The sequence below is a fragment of the Perna viridis genome, chromosome 2 (genome assembly GCF_037379345.1).
Source record: "Perna viridis isolate PV_CMFRI_1.1 ecotype Kerala chromosome 2, ASM3737934v1, whole genome shotgun sequence".
Taxonomy (NCBI): domain Eukaryota; kingdom Metazoa; phylum Mollusca; class Bivalvia; order Mytilida; family Mytilidae; genus Perna; species Perna viridis.
Window position 1 is genome coordinate 874,829 of NC_142446.1, and position 26,977 is coordinate 901,805.

Genomic DNA, 26,977 nt, shown 5'->3' on the forward strand with positions numbered 1-26,977 from the left:
CAAATCATTTTCAAATTATAATTTGTTTATGATTTGATGCAGCGATTAGTTAAAGGTTTTTTTTTACTTGGGGACTAATTATAGACTCGAACTATACTAGGATTGTCTGACTGTAAGATTAATGACCATATGAAGAATGAGACCACCCATGTTCTATTAATGAACTTGATTATGACTAAATACAGACAAAACTGCAACATCGATAATTACATCTTATAAGGCCAATACGAGAATCCACAATGCCAATACAGATTTTTCCCATATTGGCCTAGGGTTTGCAAGGCTAATATTAGCATATTTGAGAACTTGCTGATAACTTTAGAGAGTTCTGCTAGGTGTTGTTGATTTGTGGAAATGTTTACAAACAGTGGATGAAAACTACACAATTTTCAAGAAGGATAGTTTAGAACATATCAATTTTGGTTAAAAGGAAGTAAAAGAAAAGATCAACAAAAAACTTTTGTGATGTTACGACACATTTTAATACAAATCTTTCTTCTCACCTTGATAAGCTGCATGTAATAAAATCTGTAGACCTTAAGAGTGACTTAAGAGGTTAGAAAAGTCTTCATGACAACAGTGGAACCTTACTCTAAAGACAAGCATAAGTAGAGACAGTCTATAGGGTAAGTCACTTTGAGGTAGTAACTAGAGACAATCTATAGGGTAAGTCACCTTGAGGTAGTAAGTAGAGAAAATCTATAGGGTAAGTCACCTTGAGGTAGTAAGTAGAGACAATCTATAAGGTAAGTCACTTTGAGGTAGTAACTAGAGAAAATCTATAGGGTAAGTCACCTTGAGGTAGTCTATTAAAGTATACATTTTTTTTTCTTCAAAATAACTTTGGGCAGTTTACGCTTCATAGGCCTCAGGCCAATATGACTACCCTTGGACCTATAACTAAGCCAATATGATAATCACTACATAATAATACCATAATATTTTCAAAGTTTTGTCATCTTACTGAACTGACAATCAAGGAAAATCTACTAAGAAAACCATTTCAATCAGTAGTACAATTTTCTACTAAAATGTTCACTGACCATGGATGTTGGTTGAGAAAACTTTGATACATTTGGCATATGCCATGGTATAAGATATCCGTTTCAATGTGTTTCCCCAACTTTGATGGGCAGACATATTGGTTTTTTTTCTTTTTTTCTGACAGTCTGTCTGTCACACAGTTTCTTAGCACTACTTCTCTCTGAAATTACTCAGCAGAAAGTCAGGGCAACATATTTAGTTTGCATATTCCCAGGAAGCAGGTCTAGGAATAGTGTCAATTCGTGTGTCTGGACATGCGTCTGGACATCCATCCCTCCGTCCCTTACACTTCAGCTTGTCATCACAAGTCTTCTGAAACAACTCGACAGAAATTCCTGAAACTCAGTGTGTAGCAAGAACACCACATTTAGTTATCAGAAATTGTAATTCTCTAATTTTTATGTGAGTTCTGCCCCTATTTACATAGAAATTTACCATAAATCATTATGTATCAGCTTGTCCTGTTGTCATAACAACTAATCTAAAACTACCCACAGGAAATACATAAAACTTGGTATGTAGTAAGAACACCATATGTAGTGCATGTTTTCAGGAAGTTTAAATTCTCTTATTTTGATTTGGAGTTATGCCCCTTTGAACCAAGAAATTATCCAAAAATCATCATCAGCTTGTCATCACAATTCCTCTGAAAATACTCAACAGAAATTCCTAAAACTTGGTATATAGCAAGAACAGCATATGTAGATGTCCATATTATCAGGAAATTTGATTCTTTAATTTTTTTTATTGGAGTTGTGCCCCTATTTACATAGAAATTTACCATAAATCATCATTCATCAGCTTGTCATCACAACTACTCTAAAACTACCCACTAGAATTTCATAAAATTTGGTATGTAGCAAGAACAGCATATGTAGTTGTCCATATTTTCAGGAAATATAGATTTTCTAATTTTTGGGGAGTAATGTCCCTTTGAACTACGAAATTTACTGTAAATCATATATCAGCTTGTCATGGCAAATTGTTGTAAACTACTCAACTGATTTCCATTAAACTTGGTATGTAGTAGGAACACTATATGTAGTTGTGCATATTTTCAGAAAAAATTTGATTCTCTAATTTTTATAGGAGTAATGCCCCTTTGAACATAGATATTTACTGAAAATTATCATTTATCAGCTTGTCATTGTCAGTTGCTTGTATGCTTGTATGGATTCTTGTGGCCACTATGAAAAAAAACCCTAAAAATCAGTTCAAAAAGGTCTGAGTTCCTTGTTAAAACAGAAATAAAGAAACTTATTATACCTTATACAAATGAACAAACAAAGGACTCCTAGCAGTTAAGTGACATGCCAGCTCCAGACCAGTTTAAAGCTACACAAAGTTTTGTCCGAAACATAGTTATAAATACAAGCAAGTCAAACCAATTGTGATATGTGAACACCATATGATAGTAACAAGGGGACGTCACCATCTAAAACTGTAGTTAAAAATAGGGAATCATCCCTTTTATTGTAATTTTTAGTATTAGGTTTACAATTATTGATATGAATACTTAGATCAAGAAACAGACATTCTTTATTATCAATATTTGCTTAATTTAAAGAAAGTTATGCAGAATATACATTTTAAGTATTAATATTGAAGTCGTCATTGTTAAGAGCCAGAATAGTGTCCAAATACTTGAAGGTGTTATTAAATGTTGTTTGGAATGGTATTTATTTGTTCTAGCCATGGATTGTTATAGGTACTTTCCCACTATTCTTTGGAGAGTGTGGTGGTAGTATACTGCTCTTATTTTCTATGTCTATCTCTGAATACTGATAATAAGCATTTAATGTATGCATCTTACAGACAAAAACAGTGTTGTTTTGGGCTTTGTCTGCTAGTGGACTACACATTTATCATGTATAGTAGACGATATTTTAGAAATATTAAGATCTTTGAAAACTGATCTCCTGACACGCTTGACCTACTTCATTCATTTCAGGATTAAAGACCTCACAGCTTTTACCCACTCTGGCAGCAAATGAAGGTCTTTTTCTCGTTTTATCCATTTTCTTGCTAAGTTCTCCACAGTGTTCATAAGAATTTTAAATTATAATTCCAATGGTCCATGGTATTTGGGACCTTTAGTAAGGACTTTACAGAGAGAATTGTTTTCTATATTCTATAATGTTCAAATCTCCCGTAATGACGTGACTAGAAGGACCATATTTGAATGAAGAGGTTTTGCTAGAACAGTCAGGTGGTTTGGCCTTGAAGTCCTCAAGGATTATTAAATGGAGATTTCACTAAATAGGGGAGAGAGAGAATAATCATTTTTATCCTTTAGTTAGTTTTATAGTTGTATGCTTTCAGGTTCTTTCCTGTTATAGAGAAGAAAGCTAGGCTTAGCCAAGAGGAAAAGTATCTACAACTTCCTACTGATCAAGATCTTATTAATGGAATGCTGTTTGAGTTAGGGCACACTGCAGATGGTGTTGAAGTGGTAATTTTTTTAAACTAAAAAATATCCAGGAGACTGCAACCTCAGCAGTTAAATTGTTATAAAAAATTAAACAAGGAGGCGTTACCTAGCTTTCAGTATTGAGGAAGAATCTCACTAAATTGCATTCTGATATGATAAGCATCAATATATAACCTGATACGTCTACCCCTAGGTGATTCCTTTTGTCATATATATAGATAATCTGATACCTCTACCCCTAAGTGATTCCTTTTCTCATATATATAGATAATCTGATACCTCTACCCCTAAGTGATTCCTTTTGTCATATATATAGAATAGAAATAATTCATGTTAGATATGGTGTAGTACTCATTTAGACACTGGTTGGCCCTCATTTTTATTGGTATTTTATACTTTGCTAATGTTTGGTTTAAAATAATCAACTATAAAGACCCAGCCTATGTGTAAATGAGTACAACACCGTGCCCTATGAACTATTAAACCCCCACCAATTCTCATAAGAAAACCTGAGCACTAGTAATTGCATATAACACAAATAACCTAAAAAAATATTTCCCCTCAAATAAATCAAAGGTTTCTTCAATGAAATTATTGACAATTCATAATATAACATATATATATTTAGAAAATTATATCCCCATTCAACAGGCTCCCAGTGGATGGATTGGTTTAAAAGTTTGTGTGTGGCTTTACATAGAAGGGGTGTAAAAGGTGATTTTGGATGCTGTATGACATCAACTTCCTGTTTTGTGGCACTTAGCCATTTTTTCACAAAATGGAATCATAGTTTTCCACATTAATACTTTTCCTGTGTTCGCAAGTACAAAAAAAAAAAACAATTATGTAAAAAAAAAAACCATTAAAGTCACACAAAACACATTGTGAGTAATATTCACAAGCTTAGAAAATTCCATATGATGTGAAACATAGCCAGTATTGGCTGCCTTACACCTGACCTGGTAAATTTTCATGGGTGAGTGGCTACCTATTCATCAACTCTTACAATAGCAACTGGTCAGTTTAAATGTCCCAATAGCTTTGTCAATCCTTTGTATTGTTCAGCAGATTGGTAACAAAAGAGTGTCATGGTTGTAGGAAAGTCACTGTAAATCACTTTTGTTTTATCTATTAGTTATGACACCGTATTAGCCTTAGTGAAATATTGGAATAAGTTGTAGGCTTGCTTTTGTTTGCTTTCTTATGTAAATATTATTGTTCTTTACAATAAATGTTCTTCTTATGCATTCTTTTACATAATTTAACTAAATCAAACTCCAATCTTCTTTCAGTTTAATCCAAGAAGAGACAGTTGTATGAGAGTAGAGGAAAAACCAGTTATTGAAATATCCACAAGTAGTGGTACCTTGTGGCCATTGGTTGTTGTGGAACAGGTATAGAAATATCTACCAGTAGTGGTACCTTGTGACCATTGGTTGTTGTGGAACAGGTATAGAAATATCTGCAAGTAGTGGTACCCTGTGGCCATTGGTTGTTGTTTAATAGTTATTGAAATATCCACAAGTAGTGGTACCTTGTGGCCATTGGTTGTTGTGGAACAGGTATTTGAAATATCCAAAAGTAGTGGTATCATGTGGCCAATTGTTTTATGGAACAGGTATTGAAATATCCACAAGTACTGGTACCATGTGGCCATTTGTTGTTGTGTTACAAGTATATAAGTGTTTTATGTTGTGTACAATCTTATTTAACTTGAAATTAAAAAAGTTATTTTATTAGTTGAATTAGTATTAAGCACAAATTTTCCAGTAAAACAAATGATTAATCCTCAGTTTTGCTGAAACCAATACTGTGAAAGTACTTTTATTCGTGGGTAGCAATTTTCATGGTAATGGAAAAAATTCTTGAATTCGTGGATTTGACAACCTTTACCATACTAACGAATGGGAAATTTCCATTTCATTGGGATCCAAATTTCGTGGTTTACTCAACCAACAAAAACCACTAATATAGATACCCCACGAACAATAATACTTTCACAGTATTTTGAAGAATATGCCTGTGATTCATGAATACAATAGATAATGTTTGACTCAACTAAAAGGCACTGATCACAACTGGAGGGCACTGCCAAATGGTGAGTAGGAGTAAAGCATTCAGCACAACTAGAGGGCACTGTCTAGTGGTGAGTAGATGTAAAGCACACTGCACAACTAGAGGGCACTGTCTAATGGTGAGTAGGAGTAAAGCACTTAACACAACTAGAAGGAAATGTCTAATGTTGAGTAGGAGTAAAGCACTAAACACAACTAGAGGGCACTGTCTAATGGTGAGTAGGAGTAAAGCACTAAACACAACTAGCGGGCACTGTCTAATGGTGAGTTGGAGTAAAGCACTAAATACAACTAGAGGGAAATGCCTAATTGTGAGTAGGAGTAAAGCACTAAACACAACTAGAGGGCACTCTCTAATGGTGAGTAGGAGTAAAGCACTAAACACAACTAGAGGGCACTCTCTAATGGTGAGTAGGAGTAAAGCACTAAACACAACTAGAGGGAAATGCCTAATGGTGAGTTTGAATAAAGCATTCAGAACAACTAGAAGACACCGTCTTTTGGTGAGAAGAGGTAAAGTACTATACACAACTAGAAGGCACTCTCTAATGGTGAGTTGGAGTAAAGTAAACTAGAGGGTACAACAGTACCAACCTTCTGACCATGTAACAATGGTTGTACCAACCTTCTGACCATTTTACAATGGTTGTACCACCTTCTGACCATTTCTCAATGGTGCTCCCAGTTTTTCGTGGGGTCCAAGTTGCTCATTTGCTTTTGTTACTTTGTATGTATGATTTTAGTTAGTTTATGTTCTTTGTTGTGTATGTCTGTTTTCCATGTCTGGTCTTTGTCCCTGGATTACATTCTTTTGATTACCGCTATAACCTTGGTTCCATTGATTACTCTTTCTGACCATTTATCAATGGTTGTACCAACTTCCTGACCATTTATCAATGGTTGTACCAACCTTCTGACCATTTATCAATGGTTGTACCAACCTTCTGACCATTTAACAATGGTTGTACCAAACCACTGTTTATTAAGAAAATATAGGGATTTCAATAACAATGTATTGATGTTTTACTCATTTAAATACATTTTTAAGTAAATTTTTGAAAATATTTATGCAGTTAAGAGGATTTTTTTCTAATTTTTGGTCTCATGTTATGCAAATAAGAGGAATTTTTTTACATGGTGAAGATGTATGAATGGTTTTGTTCTTCAGGTTTCAATGTGATGAAGTAGGATCCACTGCACTACAGTTACCGGTAATCAATTTGATGTTTCTTTTACAGAAAGGTATTGTTTACAGCTGTCTACCTCTTGTTGAATCAAAAGAGAGACCTCCTCTTACACAGATGTAAGTGGGTGTATATTTACTTAACTGAATGTTTCAATATTTGTAAATTTATTGTCAAAACATATATGTAATCTCATATTTCTAATTCTTTTGTGTTTAATACCCACTTAAAATACTTGCTTGATGATTAATTGAAAATTTTGAGTAATGAAGAACACCAAGATTTAATGTATGTTAAGAACTTGTTAAATGCTTTCTGTTATTCACAATATCCAGTTGATTATCCAATTTATTGATTATCAAATAAATTTTATATTTTGTGATTATAATCAATTAAAGTTAACCTCACAAGAAAAAAGTGTTGTGACATTTTAGTGAGTGAAAGTCCTTGAATTATTTCACATGTGAATTATCAAAATTGATTACACAGGGAACACTCACTGCTACCTCTTTATAATAAATATATTACACAGGGAACAATCACTGCTACATCTTTATAATAAATATATTACACAGGGAACAATCACTGTTACATCTTTGTGATAAATATATTACACAGGGAACACTCACTGCTATCTCTATAATAAATATATTTCACAGGGAACACTCACTGCTACATCTTTATGATAAATATATTACACAGGGAACACTCACTGCTACATCTTTAAGATAAATATATTACACAGGGAACACTCACTGCTATCTCTTTATAATAAATATATTACACAGGGAACACTCACTGCTACATCTTTATAAGTATATTACACAGGGAAACTCACTGCAACATATGTATCTTTAAAATAAATATATTACACAGGGAACACTCACTGCTACATATGCATCTTTATAATAAATATATTACACAGGGAAAACTCACTGCTACATCTTTATGATAAATATATTACACAGGGAACACTCACTGCTATCTCTTTATAATAAATATATTACACAGGGAACACTCACTGCTATCTCTTTATAATAAATATATTACACAGGGAACACTCACTGCTACATCTTTATGATAAATATATTACACAGGGAAAACTCACTGCTACATATGCATCTTTATAATAAATATATTACACAGGGAACTCACTGATACATCTTTATAATAAATATATTACATAGGGAACAATCACTGCTACATCTTTATGATAAATATATTATACAGGGAACACTCACTGCTAAATCTTTATAATAAATATATTACACAGGGAACACTCACTGCTACATCTTTATAATAAATATATTGCACAGGGAATAATCACTGCTACATCTTTATGATAAATATATTACACAGGGAACACTCACTGCTACATCTTTATGATAAATATATGACATGGAGAACACTCACTGCTACATCTTTATAATAAATATATTACATAGAGAACACTCACTGCTATCTCTATAATAAATGTATTACACAGGGAACACTCACTGCTACATCTTTATAATAAATATATTACACAGGGAACACTCACTGCTACATCTTTATGATAATAAATATATTACTCAGGAAACAATCACTGCTACATCTTTTTGATAAATATATTGCACAGGGAAAACTCACTGCTACATATGCATCTTTATAATAAATACATTACACAGGGAACACTCACTGCTTCATCTTTATGATAAATATATTACACAGGGAACACTCACTGCTACATCTTTATAATAAATATATTACACAGGGAACAATCACTGCTACATCTTTATAATAAATATATTACATAGAGAACACTCACTGCTATCTCTATAATAAATATATTACACAGGGAACACTCACTGCTACATCTTTATAATAAATATATTACACAGGGAACACTCACTGCTATCTATTTATAATAAATATATTACTCAGAAAACACTCACTGCTACATCTTTATGATAAATATATTACACAGGGAACACTCACTGCTTCATCTTTATGATAAATATATTACACAGGGAACACTCACTGCTACATCTTTATAATAAATATATTACATAGAGAACACTCACTGCTACATCTTTATAATAAATATATTACACAGGGAACAATCACTGCTACATCTTTATGATGAATATATTACACAGGGAACACTCACTGCTATCTTTATAATAAATATATGTAATTATGTATTTGCTATATTAAAACATGTTTAGGACCAGTATAAAAATATTGGATTTTGTACGTATAAAGATGTATGCAAATATATTTATGTTTGAAATTATATACATATAGAATAATAGTTACTTTCGATTTTGATCATGAAAATGTCAGGAATATATCAACTCATACAAGTTAAGGTTTGAAAATAATTAATTTTCTGTTTATGGATAATGTATTTTTGCATTTTTAGTCATTTTAATGTACATTATACTATTTGTCACAAATGTAACTACACATCGTTGATATGTGACATCATTGATTGTGACATCACAATCACTTTCAGTTCTTTGAGAGATATTTTCAAATATATAGTCATGTACAAGAGATAGAAAAATATCTGTCAACAAGATCTAAGGCAAAAAGTACAGATTACCAATAAATATGCTTTTATATACAAGAGGATATATAATACAGATTTTTTTCTATACGATTCTTATATTTTTCATGAGTTATTTCTTCAGTCTTAATAGAAAATAATTTGAAAGATAGAATAAATAGACAATGGAATGATTGTAAACAAGATTTCAGTAATATTCATGCTCCAATCTGATGGCATGAATACACAATTTCAGAGTGATAGAACTTAAGGGTATTATAAGGATTAATTGCCTTTTAGCTCATCTGTCTAGATGGGATGTTTTATGGTATACTGGTGTCTGTCATTCGCACTCAGCGCAATAACTAAAAAATGTTGCCACCAATTTTTAAGAAACTTTGGTGAATTGTTTATAAATTTCTAACTTTTTGTTTTTGAGTAATGGGACTGTATTAATACAAAGTGGGATTATTTTCTGTGTTTGGACTATGCATGTTACTCAAAAACGCTTACAGCAATGCCCAAGAAACTTTGTGGATTTGTTTATTTATATTGATGTGGACCCCTTCAATTTCTATATTTCTAATTTTGGTCTCACTAACCACTTCTAACGTTTCCATTACTTTACATGTTAAAAAAAGTAATTTTCAAAGCTTCAATGTGAATTCCCAGGACAAATGACATCTTAAAGTTGCATACCGTTGCAAAGCTTGGAAAGTAAGGCTTCCAAAATCATTATGCTAATGGTATAATGTTGTAGAAATTCTTCACAAAATTTACTTGAATAAATAATACTGAAAATCTACATTTTTACCTGTTCTGCTAACTGACAGCATGGAGGCAAATTACTCACATATGTGAACAATATTCATACACTGTTGTAGTTAATTACATGTATGACTTTAAAGTACACATTCTCAGCTTTATTTTGTCTACTTTTAATCATAATACACACAAATAATGCACTTACAATGCATATATCTAGGTTCAGTGTGTTTTTGGTACTACATAGGGGGGTGGCCATTTGACCCGGAAGTGGTTAGTGAGACCTTTATGATTTAAAGTTATGGGACTTTCTTCATAAAAAAAACAAGAGAAATTTGCCATTTTAGACTAAAACTTAAAGGTGAACACACCCTTTTTGTTTTATTTGTGGGAAGCAGTCCATTTACTTGTTATAAATTTCTGATTTTCTGTTTTCAAGTTATGCGACTTATTTTTAAAAAGGAGGGATTTTCCATATTTGGTTTTCTTATATTTTTTATCATACATTTTTGAGTTAGGGGATTTTATTCTTACAAAAATGGGTCAAAAGTTCCCTTCTTTCACCATTACATAAAGATCCTTCTACCAATGGCCATGAAATTGTGACTTGTTTATTTCCTTTGATTAGATTTCCATTTTGATTTTTATTATCAGGCCTTCCATTAGCAGAATTATGGGGTCTATCAAAATTATTGTCTGTTCGTTCGTCTGTCCATGTAGTCTTTTATAATAAGTCTTATTCCAAATATTGAAATTACTTCACAACTTTCATCCTGTGTCAATCATTTACCAGAAATCACAGTCAAAACTCAGAGCTGTATAAGGTTTGAATATTGGGTCCTTTTCAGGCATATCTAGCTGTGCTCCACAAAGCTGAGAGCTTTACTAGGTTTGAGTATTGGGTCCTTTTCAGGCATATCTAGCTGTACCCCACAAAGCTATTTTTTTAAGGAATAACTGGTCACTTACAAATATTTCATAAGTCCTTCACATATTATTTTAGATGGTGAGTTAATTAGTACAATTTATACACAAATAAATGCCTTTAAAAGGACATTTAATCTTATACTGAACAAATTTTATCTTTGCAGAGCAGGTGTGACACTTGGATTTACATTGTTGTCTGGTTTAGCAGATTTTTTCAGACAGAACACAGAAAATGAGGTAACCGCCTTTACTATTGTCACATCTGAAAATATGTTTTCTGATCTTCAACGTTAAAACTAAAAGTCAAGGTGAAAAAAACATTGTTATTTGCTGTTAACAACAGAGGTACGAGTTTGTGTCCTGTGGAGTGAAATCTTCAGATATACATAAAATTACTTGTAAAAAAGAAATACTGTGCTCGTTTACAGGCAGTGCTGCCAAAGTGATAGGAATGTCCATCCTCCTTCTGTCTGTATTTCCTTCCTTCCATCCATTATGCATAGGGGTACCAAATCTTACCCATAACTTTTCCCACACTACTGAATGTTATTTAATGAAACTTGCACATACTCTTCATTACATATTCCTATTGTGCACCTCTCTCCTTTAGGTATACAGTATTCAATCAGATCTTTGATTATTGTATACTGTTGCATATGTGGACAAAAAATAAATAAATATTTACTGCAAAATAGGCCAAAAGATAAGTGCTAGAAATGAACGATGTTATTTATTTAAATGTTCTTACATTTTGATCATATGAAAGTTCAGAATTACCACAGGTAAGCATGTGTATATCTATAGTCATCTCAATAGGTAGCCAGTGCAAATTGTCAAAAAGTTCTATTCTATAATCATTATATTTTCTACATTCAAAGAAAAAATGTTTTACATCTTTATTTCCTGAACCACATCTACAGGTAGGGTCCGAAATAAGTTTGGCTATGTACAAGTCAAAGTTAAGAAATGATGCCGAACATCTCACTTGAGTTAAGAAAGAGTAATCATTGGAACCAAGGTTATAGCGGTAATCAAAAGAATGTAATCCAGGGACAAAGACCAGACATGGAAAACAGACATACACAACAAATAACATAAAGTAACCAAAACCATACATACAAAGCAACAAAAGTAAATGAGCAACTCGGACTTCACCAAAAAACTAGGAGCATAGACCAGGTGCACCGGTAGGGTAAGTGTCCTCTGCTTTTCTAGAAACACCCGCCGAGTTGCTCATAAAAAGTCAAGTGCGGGGTAGACAAACGAGGAAAGGAAAACTATGGCCCGTTGAATAAATCTGTTTTAAGATTATATTCAATTTCCTAGGGCCATAAGAGTAATGTCTTGCACTACATGGTCATAATACACGGTACCTCTTATTGCATGTTTGAAAACAACAATTGAATTAGAATTTCGTATATTTGGATCAAGACTATTCCATTGCCTAATTGTTGGTGAAATGAAAGAATTATTTGTAATAGAGAGTCGACAATAAGGTAGAATAATATCATCGCCATTACGAAATGGATAAGTGCTTAAACTTTGGACCTTAGCAGGAGTGAGTCTAGTTAAATATTCAGATGTATGTTGATTTTGTATTTTATAAAACATTTGTAACCTTCTATACATGCGTCTATTAGCCAAAGATTCCCACCGAATTTCGGAATACAAATTTCTAATTTAGTAAATACTGGCAATTCTGTAGCAATTCTTAATGCTTCCAACTGGAGTTGTTTTAATTTAGAAGCGTTTCCAGAACCACTGTTATCCCAGACTTCAGAAGCATATTCGAATAAAGGCCTTATATACACTAGATATAATTTTTCCAAGTTAGTTCTACATAACTGGTATTTCAATCTTCTCAAAACATTTAGATGCTTCTTTACATTTGTTACAATATTTTCAATATGGAGGTTCCATTTTGTGCCATCACTGAATGTTACTCCGAGGTGCTTATGGCAGTTGGTAATGGGAATATCAACATCGTTGTGAGTAAACGTTATATCTGGAATTTCTACATTTGAGAACATTTTATCTGGATTGAATGACATTCGCCATTGCTTTCACCAGTCATTCAACTCCTGGAGATCTGATTAATTACTGTTTTGATATGCTCATAGGTTTGGTCAGAATAATTACACGAAGTGTCATCTGTAATTAATCTACATAACGAAGTTATGTCCTCAGAAATGTCATTTATATATATATATATATATCGTTCAATAATAGAAATCCTGTATTTCACATATTTCACAAATACTTTCACTGCTTGCGCAGATCTTCAGGTGAATGAATACATATACTAAATATTTCATTTTGTATTTCACATATTTCACAAGTACTTTCACTGCTTGCGCAAATCTTTAGGTGAATGAATACATATACTAAATATTTCATTTTGTATTTCAGTGAAAGTACTTGTGAAATGTGTGAAATACAAAATGAAATATCTAGTCATGTTGGAATTTTATTCGATATATATATATGTATATATTATGAATAACAGGGGATCTGAAACATAACCTTGCGGCACACCCGCAGATACGCTACATAAAAGAGACTCAAACGCATTTAAAACAACTCTTTGTTTCCTTGAATCAAGATAACTCTCAAACCAACGAAATAAATCATTCCTTATGCCATAAGCCTGTAATTTCTTTAGAAGCCCATTATGCCAAACCTTATCAAAAGCTTTAGAAAAATCGCAAAAGACAAAACAATTAATTTCTTTCTTTTCTACAGAGTCAAGTATACAGTTATACATTTCAAGAAGTTGATGAACTGTAGAATATTTGGGTAAAAACCCTGATTGTGATTGGTACTTATATATCAAAGAGTTAGAGACAAGATGATTGTAAACATGCTTGTATATAATCCTTTCCATGACTTTGCCAACACAACTTATTAGCGATGTCGGTCGATAGTTTGATTGTAATAAATTGTCACCCTGAAATATCGGACTAACATTGGCAATTTTCCATTCAGATGGAAATATGCATTGATGGATGGATTTATTGAATATGATTTGAAGAGGAATTTCTATTTTTTTCTGGACATATTTTGAGCATTTTATGACTTTCAATATCTGGACCACATGCTTTATTTGGATTTAATATTTTTATAATATCAACTATTTCACTTTTTTTTCTATATGTAAGGTTTCAATAAAATTTTATCATCGAAATCAAGCTTTGATATAGATGAAAAATATTGATTAAGAAGGGTACACTTACTTATATCATCATACATATAATCATCATCTCCTGGATTAAAAACAGTATCTCGAAGTGGAGGAATATCCTTAATTTGATTTAATCAACATTTTCATTATTTTCCAATAGGAAATTTGGGGAAGTTGTATTTTCCAAAATCATGTTATCTAAATTTTGTTCAAATTTTTCTTTCGCATTTTTCTTCATATTATTGACCTTGTTTCTTTGCTGTTCGTACCTAGCAATATCCCTATCACATTTCTATTTCAGTGCCGATTTTCTATACCGATCTCGTTTCCGAATTTCTCTTCTAATTTCACTGTTGCACCAGGATTTATCACGTTTGCATATCGTTATGAGCTTTGTCGGTATACAATCTCTTACAGTCTCAAGAAATTCAATTCGACAGTAATATTTTACAAATCTCATTCACATCTTCATATATAGGAAGTAATTTTAATCAATCAGTTTGATCAAGCCTATTTTCAAATTTTCTTTATCTATCTTATCGTAGGGCCAGACTTCTCGCTTGTATGTCCGGTTGGATTTTTCAGGGCAGTTTACAAATGAAATACAGGCATTGTGATGTGATATTTGACGTGGAATATCAAAAACATGAGAATAGCTACACGGCATAGTGTCACTGATAATAATTGGGTAAGGCAGAGAGCTACATCGTCAGTGACTCTAGTTGGCTTTGTAATAATATTTTTAAATATATTTGTAAAAACAGATTAATTGTATCTATTAGTTTATTGTTATTGTGATTTAGGAGGTCGCCTGTAAATACAAGATTTTTGCTTAATTGGTAACTGAATTCTATTGCATGATTTAATCGTGTAAAGAATAGATCAGAGTTAGTTGACGGAGGCTTATATGCAGCGCATAGGATATTTTTTTTACCTTTGGCTCCAAATTCTACCCATAAAGTTTCATCAATGCTATTTTCAAGTTGTGGGATTCGTTTGATAAGAATGTTTTCTTTGGAGTAAATTAAAAGACCACCTCCACCTTATTACTTTGTATGTATGATTTTAGTTACTTTATGTTCTTTGTTGTGTATGTCTGTTTTCCATGTCTGGTCTTTGTCCCTGGATTGCATTCTTTTGATTACCGCTATAAACTTGGTTCCCTTGATTACTCTTTCTCCATAACAGTTGCGGTCTTTTCGGATTATATTATTTGAAAAGTTATCAAGAAAAATTTCATCGTTTGAAATACTGTGATCTAAGTGTTATTCAGTCAGTACCAATATATCAGTTATCCGTGAAATCAAGTCTCTGTCGTAAACTTCGAATATTCAAGTTACAAATTGGTAAGTGATTTTCGCTTCTATTTTCTGCATATGATGGACCTGGATTATTTTCGATATTCCCGACTATGAGAATAAAATGTAGAACAAACAGCAGAAAAACAATGTCAATATTTGGTAAAGTTGATTGCAGTAAGGTGAGTGCCAAGACCATTAAAGTAAATTGCAGGTTAACCTTAAATATATCGAAATAAAATTTATTTATTTTACTAAGAGCCCTGTACAGGTCCGGGTGTTAAAAGAATAGGCCTGCAGCAGCGCTAAGCTTGTCGTAAAAGACGACTAAATAGTGCTCAGATACCTAACCGGGGGCTAAGCGCTCTGCCCACAGGGCAACTGGGATGTGTACCCCAGGTGGTGGAATGGGGTACCCCTGGCGTGTTACATGCTGGGGTTGTCAGGCTATAATACGGAAAACCTGACCGCAAACCATAGTGGTGCACCGTGTTGGGAAAGATGCCACGTTCCTTGCACGTTAAAAAACCCTGCTGTGGTATTTTCCCGGAGTAGAAACCATAGGGCTCCGCCACAGGAGGCTAAATTGCCCGACCCTACCCACCTCTCCCTATTTCCAGTGGGAATCAAAATTTCTCGACCCCATTATCCATTGTCCCATCCCATTTTTCATTTCATCATCATTTCATGTTCATTTTATCATCCACTTCATGTTCATCGCCTGAATATAGCTGAAATATTGCTGCTCAGGCGTTAAACCCCAACAAACAAACAATTTTACTAAGAAATCCATTTTGTTTAATTCTTATACAGTTAAACTGACCTGTAGCCGCCCTATATCTCTGAATATACATTAAGGAGAAGAGAAATGATAACATGTAAAAGTGAGGCATGGAAGTGAAACAATAAGGAAATTGGGAGCCCTCGGTAACATAAATATGAAAAAAATAAATTAAATATTTATATAGTTGTGCTTTATACTTCATAGAAGTTTGAAAAGTTTACACAAGATAAATAAAATCTTATCAAACAAAGAAAATGAAAATATAATCTTCAGGATACTGCTTTAAACTAGTAATGGCGTTGAACAATGTGATGCAGTCTGTCTGGATTGATATTTTTGACGAACTCTTCATCAGAGGCTCTGAGCCTATGATACATTTCGGATAGTCTAGCAGCAATCCAAAACAAACAACGTTTAAGTAGACTTTTTCAGTTTATGATTTGCATAACATTCGTCATACCCACAATTATTATATTGTTATAAAGCGGACTTTGATGGAGTAGGATTTAGCGCGAAAAAAAAGTGGATATGAAAACGAGTATTAAATTGAAGAAGAAAAGAATCCAATAATCTATTGATTGATATGATATAATTGAAATTAAAAATTGAAAACCAGTTGACCATGAAAAACCTGTATGACCAGTTTTCAAAGTCTAGACAAACAATATTTGCATGCTATGTTATATCTTACTGTTGGGCGGAACTCCGCCCTAGCTGATTTTTTTAGTTCAATCATCATTTGCGTAAATATTGTGTATAACATAGATCATGATCAAACACACACTAACGAGGTAGCATAGGGACATAACACACATGTACACTAACGAGGTAACATAGGGACATAAAACTTTAAAAATTCGAACAACAGAGAATAAATATGATTAGTAGTTCTGAAACTTTTTAAGATAAAGTAATACATGTAATAGGATAAGGCGACCAGACTGTTGTAGTCAAAATCAGGTACTGAATGTCTTGGGCGATCTATTGAGTCAATTAAATCATTGATGTCATCATAACCACGGATTACTAGTCTACTGCTTTCTTTAGTTTTTTAACATAGATGCGGCCATCAAATGTCCAATAAGCTTCAATTAATTTTTCATACTTCAACTTTGATAGTTTTTGAACCAGATTTGTTCTGAATTGAGTTAGATTTTCAGTTATGTAGATTCCATTGTCGTCACCCTTTAGCTGAGACTTATTTGTATATACTAAGTTTCTAGTACGATATGAAATGAAACAAACAATTATCTGTGATTTTCCATTTCGCACTTTTTCCTATGACATGTGACCGACCTATATCATTTAGTGTTATGTTCTTTAGTTTAAGTTTGTTATTTATAATGTTTAGGACAAGATTGTCTGTATCAATTGGGTGGACGATTCAACCCTTCTCGTCTACAGGTACATTGATCTTGTGAAATCGGAGGCTGGTCCTGCGCAAATAATGCTCCTGATTTTCAAGTCTATACTCGAGATCAGTAATTCTGGATTGACGGTACTCCAAGTTCTTGTCATGTTCATTCGCACTTGATGGTATCTACAGCTGACCTTTGAAGACGTGATATGTCTATAAGCTGCCTAGTAATTTTCTGATTTTGATTTTCTTGTGTTTGTGCTTGTTCATCTGTTTGTTCTTTGAGGAGTTTTACTTCTTTACTAACCCTTTTATGAACCTCCTCTTCAATGTGTCTCTGTTAATGTATTAGCAAGAACAAATCAGAATAATTGAACTCAGTACCTCTTTGCTTGTTAAAGCATCTATAATTTTTTCAGCAAAAGTTTTTCTAACAGACGATTTTTTGTCCAGACCAAGTTCTCTGAGATCACTGATCGAGTTGCGACGCCAAGTTTGTCGTTGGGTTTGTTTTTGTGTGGCAGGCAAAGCATCAGGACTGTCAGGGATAACTCTATTATTTCCACTGGTGATTCCTAGTTATGATGGAGTTTCAGGGGTGGGTTGTAAAAAAGATGAAAGGCTATCTTGTATCTTTTCTGTCAAAGAATCAGCCATGTTTGTATCACCCATTTTGACCTTCGACTGTTCACGAAATGTTTATCAAGTTATTGTCTATTTAAATTGTTTTTGTTGGTCTTTTCCTTGTAATATATCGATTAATACATACTTTTATCCTTATAACTTGATGTTACACATCTAAAGTATCATTCAGTCCTGAGGAAATCCATATTTTTACGGAGACCTTTTATGTCTAACATCTTGTTGCATGCTCGTCCTTGACTTCAAGAATTGCTGAAATGATCCTCATGATAAGTCTTATCAAAGTTTTCTTGAGTCAACATTATTGAACACTTGTTTAAATTATTGCCCTTTTAAAGGCAAAATTCAACCAGGTGAGCGATTCAGATTCCTGAAAGCCTCTTGTTAGTGACTGGTAGAGATGTACAGTTCAAAAGCTTTTGCAAAATCCATAATTATTAGATCAGTTTGAATGTTTTTTGTCAGTTTCAGACAATTCTTGAATGAAGGAGAATGACTGAGTTTCATGTGAGCCTGAAATGTCGGAAACCCTGTTGAAGATCATTCTGTATGTTATTTGTTTCATGTGATTCTGTATATGTTTTGTGACAATGTTTTCCATTAATTTGCAGTTAATGCAAGTTAAGGAAACAGGCCTATAATGAACTGCTTGATGTTTGAAAGCTGGTTTGTTTGCATGTTTCTGGTCTGAGTGTGTTTCTCCAGTTTCAAAAGATTTTGTATAAATTAATTGCAGTATTGGTGTTATGTTCTTCTGACCATTTATATTGTCTGGACCAGAAGCTTCGTGTGGGTTGATTTTTATTAAGAAGTTTAACAATGCCTGGAGTGGTAATATTCAGTGATGGAATAGTGTCCTTTGTCTTCTGTCTGGTGACTGACTGAAATTGATGGTTTAGGATGTTTACTTTTTCTGCAGTTTTAGATTTTCATCCAAATTAATTTGGAAGTTAAAAGATGCAATTTTCAACCATTTTTCAAATTATTTATTGATTTTGATATGGCTTGTTTTAAAGTCTGTCTTTTAGGTCTGTCTTATATTTTAATACATATGTTGTTTTGTTAATAATCTGGATTATATAAATGGGGAATAAAAATAAATAGGATAAGATTAAGATATGTGTCAAGCTTATGAATGTCCATACTTTCAAGATTTCAAGAACTTTTCATGATTTTACATATACTGTGATTATGTAGTGGTGAGGTATACTGTGGCAAGGTATACTGTAATCATGTAGTAGCAGGATATACTGTGATCTTGTAGTAGCAGGGTATACTGTGATTATGTAGTAGCAGGATATATTGTGATCATGTGTTAGCAAGGTATACCATGATCACATAGTAGCAGGGTATTCTGTGATCACATAGTGGTGAGGTATACTGTGATCACGTAGTGGTGAGGTATACTGTGATCATGTGGTAGCAGGGTATACTGTGATTATATAATAGCAGGTTATACTGTGGTCATTTATTAGCAGGGTATACTGTGATCATGTAGTGGCAAGATATACTGTGATTATGTATTAACAGGGTATACTGTGATCACGTAGTAGCAGGTTATACTGTGATCATGTATTAGTAGGATATACTGTGATCATGTATTAGCAGGGTATACTGTGATCATGTAGTAGCAGGGTATACTGTGATCATGTAGTGGCAAGATATATTGTGATCATGTATTAACAGGGTATACTGTGATTATGTAGTGGTGAGGTATATTTTGATTATGTAGTTGCAGGGTATACTGTGATCATGTATTAGCAGGGTATACTGTGATCCATCCTCCGAAGTCAGGGTTTTGAGTCCACTCTTGCTCCCTCAAACCCCTGACATCACTCATTCATATTTAGCGGGTATCGTCCAGCGCCATCTAGTGAGTTACTTAAATTTAAATTGGATCCAAAATCCAATCGAATCACACATAATAGAATTTCAAAAACCATAAATCTGTACTATCCTCTTTTGGTCTCTCTACCAAGGACGATGATTGTGATTTACCGTCTATGTACTGGATTCTTAAACTTCACAAGAATCCATACAAACAACGTTTCATAGCTGGATCTGCAAAATGTACCACCAAACCTCTTTCAAAACTTTTAACTTCTATACTCACAACTGTCAAAGAGGGTCTACTGTCCTACCACAACACTTGTTACTCCCGTAGTGGTATTAATTCAATGTGGATCCTGAAAAATTCGAAAGATCTTTTGGAGACAATCAGTTCAAGACTATTATCTGAACATAATAGCATCAAACCTATGATTTTACAACACTGTATACTTCTATTCCCCATACTCAGTTAAAATCCCGACTTAAAAACATTATACATCGTTGTTTTTCCAAAAAAGATGGTACACCTAGATACAAATATATAGTTCTTGGTAGAGATTCCTCATACTTTGTAAGAAATAATTCCAAATCATCTTCCAAATATACAGAGGAAGATGTTTACAAAATGCTGGAATTTTTAATTTAACATATTTGTCCAGTGTGGTGGACGTGTTTTTCAACAAACGGTCGGCATTCCAATTGGAACAAATTGTACTCCTTTACTAGCTGACCTATTCCTTCACTCTTATGAGACTGACTTTATAGCTGATCTGATCAGAAAGAAAGAATATTGTTTAGCTAGATCCTTCAATCTCAGTTTCCGTTATATAAATGACGTATTATCTTCAAACAATCCTAATTTCGGGGATTTGATACATTGCATCTACCCAAAAGAACTTTAGATAAAGGATACTACAGACACTGTGCAGTCAGCCTCATATCTTAACCTATACTTAGAAATCGATGGTAAAGGAAAACTATTGACCAAACTTTACGACAAACATGATGACTTTTCATTCAGAATTGTCAACTTTCCTTTAATCTGTGGCAACATCCCTTGGGCTCCTGCGTATGGAGTGTTCATATCACAACTCATACGTTATGCCAGGGCTTGCCGAAACTACGCAGACTTTTTGTATCGCGCTAGAACTCTAACAAATAGGCTTCTGGAACAGGGTTATGTTGCTACAAGATTGAAGTCATCACTACAGAAGTTTTATGGTCGTCATCATGAACTCGTGGATCGTTATGGTGTATCCATCAGCACCATGAAAACTGATTTATTCAACGGGTCATAGTTTTCCTTTCCTCGTTTGTCTACCCCGGACTTGACTTTTTATGAGCAACTCGGCGGGTGTTTCTAGAAAAGCAGAGGACGCTTACCCTACCGGTGCACCTGGTCCATGCTCGACTTGCTCATTTACTTTTGTTTCTTTGTATGTATGATTTTAGTTACTTTATGTTCTTTGTTGTGTATGTCTGTTTTCCATGTCTGGTCTTTGTCCCTGGATTACATTCTTTTGATTACCGCTATAACCTTGGTTCCCTTGATTACTCTTTCGATATAACTTACAAAGTGGCTACACATAACGTCATTTTTTTCAGTAAAGACTCCACACAGAATCTACAATTATCATTTTTGCTCATATTGCATCATTTGTGACATCATACAACTTTCAGTTACTATATCGGATCGTCCATTACCTCGTATTATTGTTTACCTTTCCACAGACATTTTATGTTAAATCGATTTTCATGGGTGCTTCTCACCCAGAGAAGCAACCAATCGGAATTGGCTGGACGATACCCACTAAATATGAATGAGTGATGTCCAGGGTTTGAGGGAGCTAGAGTGGACTCAAAACCCTGACTTGGGAGAATGACTGTGATCATGTAGTTGCAGGGTATACTGTGATCATGTAGTAGCAGAGTATACTGTGATCGTGTAGTGGCAGGGTATACTGTGATATTTAGTTGTTGTAGACAGGTGTCCTACCACCCATATATTTATCTGTCCATCCATTGATGGTTTCTAGATGGTAACTTGAGAAATTATCAGGGGATTTCTTTCCAACATTTTATATTTTGTAATTGTTATAAAATACAGATATAGTTTAGTTTTCAGTGGATACCAATTATGCATTTTCTTATAATGCAGTTTTAAACATTGTTTTCACCTGTAAGTTGTTTCCAGACGACAACTTAAGGACAGGTCAAAAATTTTTTTCCAACTTTATAATCTGTTTAATAGTTCTATAAAATGCAGATCTAGTTTCATCGTATAGTCCTCTAATGTTGTTAACTGAATCAGATTGTTTAATGCCAGGTCACTATCCCCAAATCTTCACTATGGTGACTGATTTAAATGGCCATCTCTGTTTCACTATGGTGACTGTTTCGCCGTGGAGACTGATGTACATGGCCATCTCTGTTTCACTATGGTGACTGATGTATTTGTTCATCTCAGTGTCACTATAGTGACTGATGTACATGATATCTCTGTGTCACTGTGATGACAGATGTATGTTTACATGTCTGTGTCAGTGTGGTGACTGATGAACACGTCTTTCTTTATTTCACTGTAATTACTTATGTACATATCTGTCTCTGTTTCACTATGGTGACTGACGTACACGCCAATCTCTGTTTTACTATGGTGATTGATGTACATGCCAATCTCTGTTTTACTATGGTGACTGATGTACATGCCAATCTCTGTTTCACTATGGTGACTGATGAACATGCCATTCTCTGTTTCACTATGGTGACAGATGTACATATCCATCTCTGTTTCACTATGGTGACAAATGTACATGCCAATTTCTGTTTCACTAGTGTGACTGATGTACATGCCAATCTCAGTTTCACTGTGGTGACTGATGTACATGCCAATCTCTGTTTCACCAGTGTGACTGATGTACATGCCAATCTCAGTTTCACTATGGTGACTGATGTACATGCCAATCTCTGTTTCACTATGGTGACAGATGTACATGCCAATCTCTGTTTCACTATGGTGACTGATGTACATGCCAATCTCTGTTTCACTAGTGTGACTGATTTACATGCCATTCTCTGTTTAACTGAGAATATACTTACAACTTAGTGACTGTAATATAACTGGGTCCTGACATTTTGTTTTGGGTAAAATTACATAATTATTGGTTTGTGGATTAATATAGGGAAATATGATGACAGTGTATTTTTATCTTTTAAGATTACCCAGAGAAATACAGAATTCTACAGCATGCTGAATGTAGCAGTACCATTAGGCAAAATAGTTGATATCAATTTAGGTTCTGTTGTGTCCAAACTTTCATGTAAATCTAGTCTACTCTCCCAGAAGGTAAACATGTTGGACAAATATTAACCCAGTTTTATTTTATTTTACAACTAGTTAGTTAAAAAAATACACAATAGGATATTTTTTAAGCCATTCTGATAAGGGTTCAATAACATACACTCACGTTATTGTTATACTTAAACATTCCACATGTTTTGATTGGTTTCATAATATTTGTAACATTTGTACTACATTGTATTTACAAAGTAATGAGGTTCTTTAAACTATCCATCACATTTTGACTTTATAAACAGGCATGCATTTTTTCCTTAAAATATTGGGGTTTTTTTTTAATTTCAGCAAGCAGCATGGAAGCCTATACTACATAAAGGGAAAAACACAATTTATTTGGCTGTTACAGAGTTTATTAAGGCTGTATTGGTAGTTAAACACATCCACCTATAGGGGGAACAATTATATATATGGCACTGTATCTGGAGTCTTACAGGAAAAATCGCAACATGTGTTTTCATATGTTTAAAAATATATAGGAAGAGTAATCAAGGGACAAAGACCAGACATGGAAAACAGACATTCACAACAAAGGACATATAGTAACTGAAATAATAGCATATGTTTAGGACCAATATGGAAATTTATGTTTTTATGCCTATAAAATCACATGGAAACAAAAGGTTTTTTTCTAATGTGTATGAAAACCATACCTTTTTCATACGTTTAGTCCTATGTAATAAGACAAACATCAATTATTGGTGCTAAGCCAAATATCTCCAGGAAAAAAAAAAGCTGTCAGACTATGAAAAACATGAGAAACATATGTTTATGATAAAAGAGTAACCAAGGGTACCAAGGTTATAGCGGTAATCAAAAGAATGTAATCCAGGGACAAAGACCAGACATAAAAAACAGACATACACAACAAGGAACATAACATACAAAGTAACAAAAGCAAATGAGCAACTCGGACTCCACTAAAAACTGTGAGCATGGACCAGGTAAAGAAATTAATTCTTGAAAAATAGGTAAATAAAAATTAAAATGGTATTTTTATTTACCTATTTTTCAAGAATTAATTCGTTCATTTCAAGATGCAATAAGACAAACTTCAATTAATTGAGAAGATTTGTGTGAAATCCTTAAAACTTAACACAGCTCTTTATTGTGATTGTCTGACAGTCTATAAAAAGTTTGTTGAATTTTTTATTTTCATTTTAGATTGAGTTGTGGGAGGTTGTAAGCTCCATCATTGTTGTCATCATCCACTCTGTTTGATACTGTACAGTGGGTAGTTTTCATTGGGGCTAATTTTGGCATATTTGAGCGGTCTTTCCAAAAACACCAAAATAAATTCCACTACTTAGTGCACTACTTAGCATTCCCTGAAATTAAAAATGCCAAAATTTTTCAGATACTTTTTTGCCTCAAAATTGTCATATTTTACACCGATCAAAGTAACTTGCCATACAGTAACTTGAGTTTTAGTTGATAGATCTTGATAAACTTATGTGAAAAGGTTCTATACTATTAAAGACAGGTTTGGATTGATACTTTATCCATATAGGAAATGGGAGCTGAACATTTTAGAATACTATATAACTTAAATATAAGTTTATGGATTTATATAATATTGTTTCTTTAGCCATACAGAAAGGTCAGGCAGGATTTATATAATATTGTTTCTCAAGGTTCCAAAAACAAAGGTCAGGCAGGATTTATATAATATTGTTTCTCAATGTTCCATACACAAAGGTCAGGCAGGATTTTAATAATCTTGTTTCTCAAGGTTCCATACAGAAAGGTCAGGCAGGATTTATATAATATTGTTTCTCAAGGTTCCATACCCAAAGGTCAGGCAGGATTTTAATAATCTTGTTTCTCTAGCTTCCATACAAAAATGTCAGGCAGGAATTATATAATATTGTTCTCAAGGTTCCATACACAAAGGTCAGGCGGGATTTGCATAATATTGATTCTCAAGGTTCCATACACAAAGGTCAGGCAGGATTTGTATAATATTGTTTCTCAAGGTTCCATACACAATGGTCAGGCAGGATTTATATAATATTGTTTCTCTAGGTTAAAAAAACACAGAAGTCAGGCAGGATTTATGTAATATTGTTTCTCAAGCCATACACAAAGGTCAGGCAGGATTTATATAACATTGTTTCTCAAGGTTCCATATACAAAGGTCAGGCAGGAATTACCATGAAAGTTCTTTTATTCATGGGTACCAATTTTTGTGGTTTAGGTGAAAATGATCAGTTCATAGATTCTTGAATTTGTGGATTTGACAACTCTATTATACAAACAAATACAATGTAGGATATTTCCTTTTCATTGGGAATCAAACTTTATAGTTTAGCAAACCCACAAAAACCCCAAAAATTGGTACCCCAGAACAATAATATTTCCACAATAGTTACGTCTTTCACTGTTAAGGAATCACTAAAAACTGATATTTCTGGTTTATAGACTTGAGTAATCAGTTTATATTTCACTACATGGTTTCATAAATAGAAATTGTTGATTTTTTTCAGGAAATTAGAGGCCAAAAAATGGCAAAAATACAAGCATTTTATATACTTCACTATATAAAATAAGTATAACTGAGTGAATTTTGATGAAATGGTATCATTGAGTTCTATCCCACAAACATTAGGCTTGGAAACAGTTGGAAATTAACTGTGTGGGAATAAGTTCCGAAAAAGTGGCCAAAATAGGGTCTTACTAACCACTTCCGGGTCAAATGGCCATCCCCCCTATGTAGTACCAAAAACATACTGAACCTAGATCTATGCATTGTAAGTGCATTATTTGTGTGTATTCTGATCAAAAGTAGTCAAAATAAAGCTGAGAATGTGTACTTAAAAATCGTATTTGTAATTTACTTATTCACATATTGTTTATTCAAGTAAATTTTGTGAAGAATTTCTACAATCATTGTACCATTAGCATAATGATTTTGAAAGCCTTATCTTCCAAGATTCGCAATGGTATGCAACTTTAAGATGTCATTTGTCCTGGGAATTCACAGTGAAACTTTGAAAATTACATTTTTAGCATGTAAAGTAATGGAAACGCTAGAAGTGGTTAGTGAGACCATAAGCTAAATTTTGGCATATTTCAGAGAAATGCATAATTTGATGAAAATAGCTTTTCCTGGTCATTATTTCCATTTTCACATAATATCAGTATAGTGATATTGGTAATCTGGCTATAGTTTAAGAGATGCATTGTGCAAGATATTGTAAAAAAACAACATAGTAACAAGATTTTTATCAGTAAAACTGACTCATAACTTGACGTCATCCCTGAAATACCAAACTTCACTGCTTGGGATATTCAAAGTACTCAAATGCTCATACAGCACAGACTAAAAATCACACAGTGATGAAATAGGCATGATATTAATTGTTGAAATCTGTCCTTTTTCATAATGATTAATGATATTAACTACTACAACTTCTTGAATTATCATAGATATCAAAATGGCATGACAAGTTGACTATAATTGTCATTTTCAGTAATTCAGGGAAAATATCAACGAGGGGCATGATATAAAAATGGCCATTTCTTTGTAGTCCCATGTGTGATTTTAATAGTTCGGTCTTATTAGACTTGCAAT

The 26,977-nt window shown here is 33.4% G+C and overlaps 1 protein-coding gene across 3 annotated transcripts in view; it reads left to right on the forward strand.

The window, feature by feature from the left end:
- LOC148623236 (AP-5 complex subunit mu-1-like) overlaps positions 1-26,977 on the forward strand; it is a 54,809-nt gene that overhangs the window by 3,057 nt on the left and 24,775 nt on the right. For all 3 annotated transcript variants that reach the window (XM_088564956.1, XM_088564958.1, XM_088564957.1), the window contains exons 2-7: positions 3,367-3,496; positions 4,768-4,869; positions 6,789-6,853; positions 11,121-11,193; positions 23,266-23,394; positions 23,692-23,772. In XM_088564956.1, the coding sequence (XP_088421082.1) occupies positions 3,367-3,496; positions 4,768-4,869; positions 6,789-6,853; positions 11,121-11,193; positions 23,266-23,394; positions 23,692-23,772 (580 nt within the window). The remainder of the gene's footprint in view (positions 1-3,366; positions 3,497-4,767; positions 4,870-6,788; positions 6,854-11,120; positions 11,194-23,265; positions 23,395-23,691; positions 23,773-26,977) is intronic.